At 45.0% G+C, this 12693-nt stretch overlaps 1 protein-coding gene across 6 annotated transcripts in view; it reads left to right on the forward strand.

The window, feature by feature from the left end:
- Positions 1–12693, forward strand: part of LOC144490680 (Golgi integral membrane protein 4-like) — a 117006-nt gene that overhangs the window by 74705 nt on the left and 29608 nt on the right. For all 6 annotated transcript variants that reach the window (XM_078208384.1, XM_078208407.1, XM_078208392.1 and 3 more), the window contains one exon: positions 10427–10632. In XM_078208384.1, the coding sequence (XP_078064510.1) occupies positions 10427–10632 (206 nt within the window). The remainder of the gene's footprint in view (positions 1–10426; positions 10633–12693) is intronic.

The raw sequence follows: 12693 nt of genomic DNA on the forward strand, positions 1-12693 counted from the left end.
CACTGCTGTCCTTGACTGGCCCTAATCTTACCCTAGTCATTCTTTTATTCCTGACATACCTATAGAAAGCTTCAGGGTTTTCCTTGATCCTACCTGCCAAAGATTTCTCATGTCCCCTCCTGGCTCTTCTTAACTCTCTCTTTAGTTCCTTCTTGGCTAACTTGTAAGTAAGAGAAGCCACATAGCTTATAGTAAGAGAAGCCACAGTATTTATATGGCTGGTCTAGTTCCGTTTCTGGTCAGTGGAAACCCAGGTTTCAGTGATGGTAATGCCATTGAGTTTCAAGATATTCAAGATAAAGATGGCTTGTTGGAGATGGTCATTGCCTGACACATGTATGGTGCGAATGTTCCTTGCCACTTATCAGTCTAAACTTGAATGTTGTCCAGGTCTTGCTGCACATGGACACTGCGTCAGTATCTGAGGAATCTTGAAAGATACTGAACATGGTGCAATAATCAGCAAACATTCCCACTTCTGTCTTTATGATGGAGGGAAGGTCATTGATGAAGCAATTGAAGGTGGTTGGGCGTAGGACACTACCCTGTGGAACTCTTGCAGGGATGTTCTGGGACTGAGATGACTGACCTCCAACCACCACTAATATCTTCCTCTTGTTAAGTATGACTCCAATCAGCGGACAGTTTCCCCGCTGATTCCCACTGACTCCAGTTTTGCTAGGGCTGCTTGATTCTACACTCGGTCAAATGCTGTCTTGATGTCAAGGCTGGTCACTTTGCTCTGCGGAGTGTTTGATTGTACTAGTTTCCCTGTTTGTGATGCTTTCACAAGTGGACAGGGACATGCCTGGGGAAAGCAGTTAACAATGGAATTCAGTGAGCCTTCACCTAACATTTTTGAGTAGTTTGCTCAATCTATTTTCTGAGCAGTGCCTGTGTTTTTAGGAATGTTTTTAACGAGCCTTGCCTGGACGCCTTGTTTTAATGTTTAAACCACTCAGAATCAAAACTAACTCCATTTTGTTTTATTCCAGTTGACCAACCCATTCCCAGTGAAGCCAACTTACACTACCTGTATACTAAGTCGTTTAAACATATCCGTACATACATACCAATTAGAAACAAGAGCAGGCCATTCAGCCCCTCGAGCCTGCTGCATTATTTGATAGATCATGGTTGAAATAATTATGGCTTCAAACCCTACTTTCCTTAAGTGACCAATTAATTATCTTATAAGAGTTTTATCCTGGCAATGCTGGTGTTAATCCAGTGGCAGGTGGGCCTCGATCATAGGTACTCAATGCATAATACTCAATGCATGAGCGAGGGATTGGACATTGGGAAGGTGAGGGGGAGACCTGCTGAACTTGCCCTTGCGGCTGACACCCCCGCCAACCTCCCCAACCTCTGCTTGTGACCTTGCTGCACCTGCCCTCACTCACATTACTCACCTGTGGCCTGGGACACTCCACAATCCTGGGACTCTGGTGTGGGTCCTTCCAGCAGCAGCCATGCCCTGCCCAGTGGCACTACTGCACATGAACTGCCAGCCGCTGATTACCCAGCAGCTTTTGTAGGCGAGATTTCCATCCCCGGGGTCTTGATTTCAGAGGAAGGACCACCGCTGATGTCACCACTGCCTGATTGCCTTGCGGCTTGGCGGGCCTTCCCAAAACAAGGCAGCACCAGCTTTTCAGCAGACACGTGAGCCCTCCGATGCCTTGGCAAGATTCCACCCAAACCTTCTCCTCATCCATTCACTCACACATCTAATTTAATTCTCTGTCATCCAGTCACATAGATGTTATTATCCAACTCCATAAACAGACACATCTCTTGTTTTTCTTTCAAGGTCTCATGATTTAGGATATTTTATGTAACGTTACAGGAACTGTACTGTATGCCCAAAAACGTCAGTCGTTTAAAATAATTTAAACCACTTAAAAGCAAAATACTGCTGATATGGGCTACAATGTGCAGGATAGGGAAAAACTTCTGGTGGTCTGAGGAAGAGTCATAGGGACTCAAAACACTGGGCAGGATTCTCCGGTTTCGTCCATGGTGAAAATGGAAAATTTGGCAATCACTTTCAATGGCACCGGAAAATCCTATCCGTGTCGGAGGAAGGAAGATTTTGGCCGTTAACTCTGTTTCTCTCTCCACAGCTGCTGCCACACCTGCTGAGCTTTTCCAGCACTTTCTATTTTTATTTTAGTAACATAGTATGACTTTCATACAAGGCACGGTGGCGCAGTGGTTAGCACTGATACCTCACAGCGCCAGGGACCCGGGTTCGATTCCCGGCTTGGGTCACTGTCTGTGTATGGAGTCTACACATTCTCCCCTTGTCTGCTGGGTTTCCTCCGGGTGCTCTGGTTTCCTCCCACACTCCAAAGATTTGCGGATTAGGTGGATTGGCCATGCTAAATTGACCCTGAGTGTCAGGGGGATTAGCAAGATAAATACCTGGATTCTGAGGGTAAACACATGGGGATAGGGCCTGGGTGGGATTGTTATCGGTGCAGACCTGATGGGCCGAATGGCCTCCTCCTGCACTGTAGGGATTTTACGATTCTATGATTCAGTGTCTCTGCTTTGCTTAAAAATGGCAGAGGAGGGCAGCAGAGGAGTAACAAATTGTCTTATAAATGTTGCTCACTCTCATTCTTACAAATGAGTGAAAGTACTATCTTTGCCTATCTCCTATATTGAATTTTTGAATTAGCTTTTCCTGAATTAACACTCATTCAGCTCTTCAGTCTAAATGGTTTTTGTGTTGAAGGTGGTCCTTTCAACCACATTATTTCAATATCTTTAACTTCTTGTGCTTCTTAGGCAGACCCTCACTACCGAGGATGACTTTCTTCCACTCTGGGATTATAGGTCCAGAGGTGATTAAAAAGTCCAATGCGGGATCCGCACACACTGCCACACTTCTCACACATCAGTGATGTTGATACATTTTTTTCAGGGAGGCTTTGAGGACGTCCCTGAACGGTTCCCTCTTCCCTTCTGGTAACCGCTTGCCGTGATGAAGCTCAAGAGTTTGTTTTGGGAGTCTTGGGTCAGGCATGCAGTCGATGTGGCCCGCCCAACGTAGCTGATTAACCATAACCAGTGCTTCGACACTGGGGATGCTGACCTGATCTTATATTGGAGCATTTCTCCTGTCATTGAAGTTGCAGGATTTTACTGAGATGTTTCTCCAGGGATTTAAGATGCATGCCATGCATTTATCCATGTCTGTGATGTATAGAGGAGATGATGTGGGTCTTACTATGTATAGAGGAGGGCAGATAGCACGACAGCCCTGTAGACATGAGCTTGGTGCTGGGTTTCAGGTCTTCATCATCAAACAATCTTTTCCTCAGTCAGCCAAAGGCTGCGCAGGCACACGGGAGGTGATGTCCAGTTTCATCAGATGTCTCCCATTGCTGAGATTAGACTCCCAAGAGAAATGGGAGAAATGATCCACATTGTTCGCCAAGGAACTTGATAATTGGGGGCAGTGTTGTGCAGTGGGAGCAGGATGGTGGAGGACCTTTGTCTTCCAGATGTTTAGCCAATTCTATCTTATGTCTGTGAATCCATCATTGCTATTTTGGAGCTTGGTCTCTGAGTATGCGAATACCCAAATGTCATCAACGTACTGCTACTCGATTACAGGGGTTGGGGTGATCTTGGTGCTGGACTGAAGGCTGCATAGTTTGAGTAGTTACTCGTTCTGTGGAGTAGCTCCACTCTAATGGGGAGCTTCGTGGAGATGAAAATTAGGCTGCCTGCAGAACTTTGAACAATACAACAAGCGGGGTCATTTTGCTTCAGAGACAATGCTGTTTAAAAATTATCATTGCAGAAGATTTATGTTTTGCTATCACTTGATTAATATTTAGCAGTTAATTTATTTAAGAGCAGTATCGTCATTAAGGAAGCAAGGACAGCAATGCTCCAAATACAAGACCATGAACAACAATGGGGTCATTGTCCAAAAATGTGCGGAATAGGTTGATGGGCCATGCTAAATTGCCCCTTAGTGTTGGGAGGCTAGCAGGGAAAATACATGGGCTTGTGGGGATAGGGCCCTGGGTGGGATTGTTGTCAGTGCAGGATTGATGAGCCGAAAGGCCTCCTTCTGCACTTTAGGGATTCTGTGCACCAGTGTGTCTAAATTATATCCTTAAATTTTAGAATGGCTCACAGCATTCTGGATTCTCCTTTGCCTTATCTGCCAATGCAATCTCATGTCCCCTTTTTGCCCTCCTGATTTCTGCCTTAACTCTACTTCTACACCCTCTATACTCTTAAAGGGATCCACTTGATCCCAGCTGCCTATGCATATCATGTGCCTCCTTCTTCATTTTGACCAAGGCCTCAATATCCCGAGTCATCCAGGGTTCCTTATTTCTACCAGCCTTGCCCTTCACTTTAAGAGGAATGTGCTTACCTTGAACCCTGGTTAATACAGTTTTGAAAACCTCCCATTTCCCAGACGTCCCTTCGCCTGTCAACAGACTCCCCCAATTAACTTTTGAAAGTTCCTGTCTGATACCATCAAAACTGGCCTTGCCCCAGTTTAGAATTTTAACTTTTGGGCCAGACCTATCGTTCTCCTATTGTAAAACTAATGGAATTATGGTCATTGGTCCCAAAGTGATCCCTCACTAACACTTCTGTCACTGCCCTTCCTTATTTCCCAAGAGGAGAGGTCAAGTTTTGCTCCCTCTCTAGTCGGGCCATCCACAGACTGAATGAGAAATTCCTCCTGAATACACTCAACAAATTTCTCTCCATCCAAGCTTCTAATATGTCCCAGTCAATGTTTGGAAAGTTAAAATCCCCTCCACTACCACCCTATTTTTCTTGGAGCTATCTGTAATCTCCTTACATATTTGCTCCTCAATTTCCCGCTGATTATTTGGGGGCCTATAGTACAACCCCATCAAAGTGATTCTCCCCTTTTTATTTCTCAGTTCTACCCATATAGAATCAGTGGTCAAACCCTCAGATATATAGCCACTCAGAGACGTCCTTGACCCTGGCACCAGGGAGGCAACATACCATCCTGGATTCTCGATCATGGCCACAGAACCACTTGTCTGTGCCTCTAACTAGCAAGTCCCCTATTACTACTGCTCGCTTGCTCTTTGCCCGACCCTACTCTACAGCAGAACCAGGTGAGGTGCCACAGGCCTGGCTGCTGCTGGTATCTCCCCCTGACAAGCTATCTCCCTCAACAATATCCAAAATGGTATACCTGTTTGAAAGGGGAACAGCCACAGCAGACTCCTGCCTGCCTGCCTCTCCTGGTAGTCACCCATCTACCTGATTGAACCTGCGTTGTGACAAGCTCCCTGTAACTGGTGTCCATCACACACTCTGCCCCCTGTATGCTCTGCAACCAATCAGCATCACTGCTCTGCTGCCCTCAACTGGACAGTTTTGTGTCCTTAAATATAATTTAAGGAACTGAGAATTAACTTCAGCCATAATATAGCAAATAAACTGCAGCCCCCAAAATCATGTTTTTGCAAATATTAGGCTTATAAGTCATCCTCTGACTTGGTGATTTCAAGGTGATTAACACCTGCATTCCTGCCTGTTAGCTGTGCAAATTTTGAAGTGGCCAGATCACTCTAATCTCCATGCCCGCTTGTCACCTGGCAGGATTTTAAATCATTGCAGCACTCCATTCTGCAGCAGAGATTTTCCTTTCTTCCTGTCACAGCTGCAGGTGAGAGCAGACCCTTTAAAGTCCTCTGACAGAAAGAGGATGACAATTTCGCCGGGGGGGGGGGGGAATGGTGTTTCCAGTCTGCCCAGCTGTGCACTCAGCCCCAAGTTTCTGAGTCCTCCTAGCAAGCTAAAATCTTTGAAACCCTCTCTATTCAACTGGAAATCTTTGATCTGTCAATTTCAAAGTTCAGTGGTTTGAGAGAGACCTTCATTGACAGCTGTGTTTATTTTCATTTCCCTTCACGCTTGAATGTATCTCAAGCACCTCCATTTATCCTAACCACAATCTTGACATTTCACTCTCAACCTGATTGACAGCCTATGGTTTCTTCAAAAGGATTAAATGGTTTAACTTCCTCTAATGCAAACCCTCATGCCTGCGTGGTGGGTGGGCTTTACTTGTTATGGGAGTGGGGGGGAGGATGCCCCTCTTTGGTGAGGGGTTGGTAGTGCTCCCTTGGTCAGTGGGAGGGCTGTCTCCAAGCATGGAGATTGGGGCGCTCTGAACATCGGGTCTGGCCAGCAGGGTCCCTGAGATGACCTCATTAGCATATTTTAAGTGGGTGAATCCCACTTGACAGATGCTGTGAACGTCAGTGGGAAACATTCCAGCAAGGGAGAATTCAACCCCACAGATGTATTTGGAATTCAGAAGGAGCAACAATGTTGAGTGGCATGGTGGCACAGTGGTTAGCAAGCTGCCTCACAGCACCAGGGACCCGGGTTCAATTCTATACTCGAGTGACTGTCTGTGTGGAATCTGCATGTTCTCCCCGTTTCTGCGTGGGTTTCTTCCGAGTGATCCAGTTTCCTCTCACAGTCCAAAGATGTGTGGATTAGGTTGAGTGGCCGTGTTCAATCGCCCCTTAATGTCAGGGTAAATACGTGGAGTTATGGGGATAGGGCCTGGGTGGGATTGGTGTTGGTGCAGACTCAATGGGCCAAATGGACTGCACTGTAGGGATTCTATGATTTTATGATAAGTCAGGGTAATGCAGAATTGAAAATCAGAATTGTGATGGTGACCTTACTGAATCCAGTCTGGGAATGTTTTAGAATTGTTAGTATTGGTAGAATGGAGAAGTAGTGTAGGGGGAAAAGAGTTGGCTGGTAGGAATGAAGGTGGTAACTTCTGGAGAGGGTGAAGCTTCATCAACATAAATGTTGATGAACCAAACAATAAACCACTGGTGGTTTATGAGTTTTGGGCCTCGTCGAGTTCATCTTGTTGAGGAAGGAGGCTGTAAGTGATAATGGCATGCCAAGTTTTCAGTCCAAAAGAAGTTTTAATTGCATTTTATCTGGGATAGTGTTTCTCCCCATATCCAAAATCCTGTCGTTGAATTTCCATGTCATTGGTGGTACTGATACTGCCACTGAAATATGACTATTTTATGTACTGTGTGGCTGCATGAATACCAAGGATGGGATTTTCCGACCGCGCTCACCCCAAGACCGGAAAATCCCGTCTGAGGTCAGCGGACCTTTGCGTGCACCGCCACCCCCCCCCCCGCCCACTACGATTCCCGTGGGTGGGATGGGAACATTCTGCCCCAATCCCCTCTGTAGACTGGCTGCAGGAGCAGTTGCACAGAGTCAGGAAGAAGACAGGAAAGAAGACGTTGATCAGCTTGACTTCCTTTGTTCTGGGTTTCTTAGAGTGGCACCTGGCAGGCCAATCCTTCATTCTGGTAAACTCTTGGACAATCTGGGAGAATTGGAAACCCTAACACAAATATACACACAGTATGGGAACATAGAAGATCACGTTAAATGTTCTCTTGCTTATTACTTGATTCAGATTTATATATATATATATATATACTAGGGAACTGAAAGATTTACTATTTATGATGGAGGTGAGAAGTTTTTTTCTCAAAGTGGAATTCTCTTGCCCAGAAAGCAGTGGAGGCTGGATCATTGAATTTATTCAAGGCAGAGTTACGTAGATTTTTGATGGACAAGGAAGTCAAGGATCATGGGGCGCAGATGGCAAAGTGGAGTTGAGCCCATATCCAGATCAGCCATGATCTTATGGATGATGAAGCAGGCTCGAAGGGCTGCATACCCTACTCTTAATAACTTGTATGTTCCTGTATTACTCCACTAAGATTAAAAATGCCATCCCTACGCATTTAAACTGCTTCAAGCCAACTTAATTGCCCGTAGCTGAGAATTGTCCCTCTTTTGGGATTGTGTGCCAATGTCTTCCTGCTTCTAATTCCTATGGTAAATTATTAAAGTGTCACTGAGGTGATTCTTTAGTGCTTTATTTTAGTTTTTGGGGGCAAGCATGGTGAGCAATGTTCAGTTCCAACTTTTTATGTTGATCATTCATTTCACAATTTATTAACTTTTAGTCTGGAAAACTAAATTACCATTTTAGGTAATACTGTAGCGTTCTGCCTGCTTCAACAACATGATGGCTGATCTCTAGCCAGAGGCAGATGCCTGGAATGTTTCAGTCGTCTGGTTGCCCATCCTAGAAGCAATTCTTCCTTTGACTGATTGTGAAAGCGGCTTCAAAAATGGAGTCAACAATTTGTTGATCATGTAATGGCATGTAGGAGAGCAGTTTGCTGTTCCCATGTTTAAGAATAAATTGAAGTCTGTTTACTTATGTGGGGTGGGGGGGAGGAAAAATAAATGTGGTAACTTAAGAAGAGTCACAAATCTAGAACACCCTTCTTAACAGCACTGTGGTGAACCTGCATTAGATGTACTGCAGCAGTTCAAGAAGACAGCTCACCACCACCTTCTCAAGGGCTACTTAGGGATGGGCAATAAATGCTGGCCCAGCCAGTGACACACACGTCCCATGAATAAATAAAAGGGAAAAATACAGAAGGCATGGTGTAAAAAGTAAACACAGAAGACCAATCTACTTGTAGTTGACTAATGCATTACTGGTGTTTAATAATCTTTCCATGTACGAACATACGCATTTGGAGCAGGAGTAGACCATTCATTCCTGCAAGCCTGCCCTGCCATTCAATAAGATCATGGCTGATCTAACTGTGGTCAACTCTACATTCCACCTCCCCCTTTGACTTCCTTGTCGGTCAAAAATCCATCTACCTCTGCCTTAAAAATATTCAGTTATACTGTCCCCAGCACTCTAAGGGGAAGAGAGTTCCAAAAATTCACAACCCTCTGAGAGAAAAAAATCTGTCTTAAATGGTCGACCCTTATTTATAAACTGCGTGCCCTTGTTTTCGCGTCACCATCAATGGGAAACATTCTTTCAGTATCCACCTTGTCAAGTCCCCACAGGATCTTACATATTTCAGTAAGATCACCTCTCATTCTTCTAAACTCCAATGAATACAGGTCCAGTCTATCCAACCTTTCCTCATCCCAGGTATCAGTCATGCAAATAGTCTCTTAACTACTTTTAACACATTTTATATCCTTTCCTAAATAAGGACACCAAAACTGCGCACATTACTCCTGATGTTGCCTCACAAATGCCATGTACAACTGTAGCAACAGTAAGAAGTTTAACAACACCAAGTTTAAAGTCCAACAGATTTATTTGGTAGCAAAAGCCACAAGCTTTCAGAGCCTTAAGCTCCTTCTTCAGGTGAGTGGGAATTCTGTTCACATTGTTTGTACCTTTGAGACTTGATTAGCTGTAAGTATTCGCATTCCAACCATTATTCTGTAAATTGAGTTTGTGTCTTTATGTGCCCTGTTTGTGAACAGAATTCCCACTCACCTGAAGAAGGAGCTTAAGGCTCCGAAAGCTTGTGGCTTTTGCTACCAAATAAACCTGTTGGACTTTAACCTGGTGTTGTTAAACTTCTTACTGTGTTTACCCCAGTCCAACGCCGGCATCTCCACATCACAACTGTAGCAAAACATCTCTACTTTTATACTCCATTCTCCTCACAATAAATGACAACACGCCATTTGCCTTTCGAATCACTTGCTGTATCTGTATACTAACTTCTCCTGATATGTGTAGCAGGATACCCAGATGCCTCTGTACCTCAGAGTTCTGCAGTCTCTCCCCATTTAAGTAATACACTGCTTTTCTGTTCTTTCTGCTACAGTGGATAAGTTCCCACATTATCCTGCATCACTCACAAAACCTATCTATGTCTGTTTCCAGACTCCTTGGGCGGGATTTTCCGACCGCACTTGCCCCAAGGCCAGAAAATCCTGCCCAAGGTCAACAGTCCTTTGCATGGTCCACCCCCGCCGACTACAATTCCCGTGGCGGGCAGGATGGGAAAATTCCACCCCTTACGTCCACTTCACATTTTACTTTTCTACCTATCTTTGTGGCATCGGTAAATTTAGCAACCATACCTTCAGTCCCTTCATCCAAGTCATTGATATAACTTGTAAATGGTTGATCACTGATCCCTGTGGCACTCCACTCGTAAACATCTCACCAACCAGACATTGACCAATTCATGCATACCCTTTGGTTCCAGTTAGCTAGCCAATCTTCCATCCATGCTAATATGCTACCCCCCGACATCACAAACCTTTATTTTAATCTTTGATGTGGCACCTTGTCAAATGCCTTCTGGAAATTTATCTACTGACATTATGCTATATTAATGTAATTGACTAATGTTTTTGAAGGCTACTGTTGATTTTCCAAATACCAAACTTATAGAAAGTTGTTTCGGTGCATTTAAAAGGCACATTTTTAAAATCTCATGAATCTGAATTGGTTAGCTTGCATATGCCTATTTGATTGTGTGTGCTTTTGGACTAGATTAAAATGAAGACATATAAATCGCCGTATGAGGAACAGTTGGAACAGCAGCGCCTAGCAGAGCTACGGGCAGAAGAGTCTCGCAGACTGAAAGAAAGGCAGGATGCACTGCACCAGCAGAGACTGAGGGAATACATGGCTCACCAGGAGCGCCTCCAGCAAGAAGCAGCACGGAAAGAAGAGTTGTTACGACAAGAGCAATTAAGGTGAATCTTGTTTTGCTGCAGTCAATCTGTTGGATGTGTCCTTATTGTTATTCAGGGAGACACTTACTGCTGAACGTTAAGATTATTCGGACCTCCACCAATCGGGAACATTGCTCTGAAAGTCATCGTGCAGTTGCAGCATTTACTGAGCTGCTACTGTTGCTGCTTGAGTCACCACGTTACTGATTCCCCCTGGAAATACTTGGCCAAGTACCTCCCTGTTTCACCTACCCTTAATATGCTAAAGGATCTCCACCGCCATGCTGGAATCAACGCCGGTGGTGGCTCTGGTTTGATTGTCACTGAGCTAGAGTTTAACAAGTGTAGGTGGAATAAAGATCTCTTTCTGATAAGTTCAAAGGACCACAAAAGATACTTAATTTCATAAATTTAAATCCAGAGAAAGCTTTACAATCCTACATAGTATAAATTCTAAAGAAAAGTGCTATCCATTAAAAAATGATTAATTAATATTCCCAAGTTAAAGTAATCCATGATTCAAAAATATAGCAGGGGCTAAACTGGCTAGCCCCTTGAAAATAGGTGCAGAATCATGATCAGCCCACACCATTCAATGTGATGCAGTTGACACTCCTGCTTATTTGAATGATTGCTGTGTACAGACAGTGCCAACTGCATTGATGCCTGCGTCAGCAGGGGCCCAAAACTGCAACTTGTTAGCACAAGTTAAAGCTGGCCTTTATCTTTTAAAGGGAGGTGCATTGTGGGTGGAGCAGGTGCTGGCACTCCTGCAGCAAGTGAACCTGACCTCTGAAATTATGCTTAAAGGCAAAACACAAGAGAGACCGGCTCCAAGGTTTTTAGATCTGCTGCACTGGACGTATTGGTAGACCGGTGGAAAGTAGGAGATTTGCCCTATTTCTGCAAGGGACCAAGAGATCCTCCAGACACGTGCTCAATAGGCAGGTGGGGCAGATAGTTATGGAGGTCAATACCAGGAGTAAGGGGGGAAAAAAGATGGTTCCATGAAGCACAAACTCCTCTCAAGATAACAGTATTGGTCCTCCAACCCTTGCCACCCTGCCAGTGCCATTGCAATTGCGTCAGCACGCCAGTGTTGCCACCCGTGCCAAGATGGGACAATCCACAACCGGGCCTTCTAGGCTCAGAACTGCTCGAGGACATCATCCAACGCCACTTGCAATCTCCTGCACCGAGAGTCAGCAGCCCTCTACCAGCCATGCTACAGCCACTGGTGTAGCACTGTATAGGAGGAACACCAGGGCAGACAAAGGCATTCGGGCACGAAGGCTGATAAGTTGATTTTTGTAAGCAAGGTTTAATTATAAACTTTATTTTGGAATGTTTATTTTGTGGTAGCTTTTATCTTTGGACTGTGACCAGGCAGGTGTTGTGATATCAGTGACAGAGTGAACGCAAGGTGTGGGAGTGTTGGCGAATGGGAAATTGGGATTGCTGCTACTGGTAACAGATTCAGATGAGTTCTTCAGACACCTACAGATGGATGCTCTCTGGTTTGCCTCTTTTCCTTTGTCTTTTCCCTCCTCTTCTTCCCTCCTCCTGCTCGTCAGGCGAGGTACGCAACATATAATAGATAGCCGTGAGCTTTGACAGCCACTCTGCCGAATACTGCCGGGCTGCAGGCAGTGGAAGCGTTGTCTCTGAATGCCAGTGGTCCACAATGTCACATTTTGTGCAGCACCACAATTTTAGGAACATAGGCCAATCAGCCCATCTGTTCCACCATCTAATGATCTGATCTGTGGCCTAACTCCATCACCACAATTCTCCCCAAAAAAATTCTAAATGTCGACTTTGCGTGAAAACTGGAGTAAATCATGCTGGTTTCTTCAGTGGGAGTTTAGAAATGAATCTCCCACACTCTGTGCACAGCTGAGTGTACGAATGTAAATCCCATTAAAAATCAGGAGGCAGGGCCTATCCCTGCTGGAGAGGCCAGCAGCATAGCGCTGAGCGGGCCATTGTACATGCGCCGATCTGTCATAGCAGAAATCGGTGCATGCACAGTGGCCCCTGTCTGCCGGCCCCCTGATTGCCGGACAGCTTGATCGCTGGCCA

The sequence above is a fragment of the Mustelus asterias genome, chromosome 3 (genome assembly GCF_964213995.1).
Source record: "Mustelus asterias chromosome 3, sMusAst1.hap1.1, whole genome shotgun sequence".
Lineage (NCBI taxonomy): Eukaryota > Metazoa > Chordata > Chondrichthyes > Carcharhiniformes > Triakidae > Mustelus > Mustelus asterias.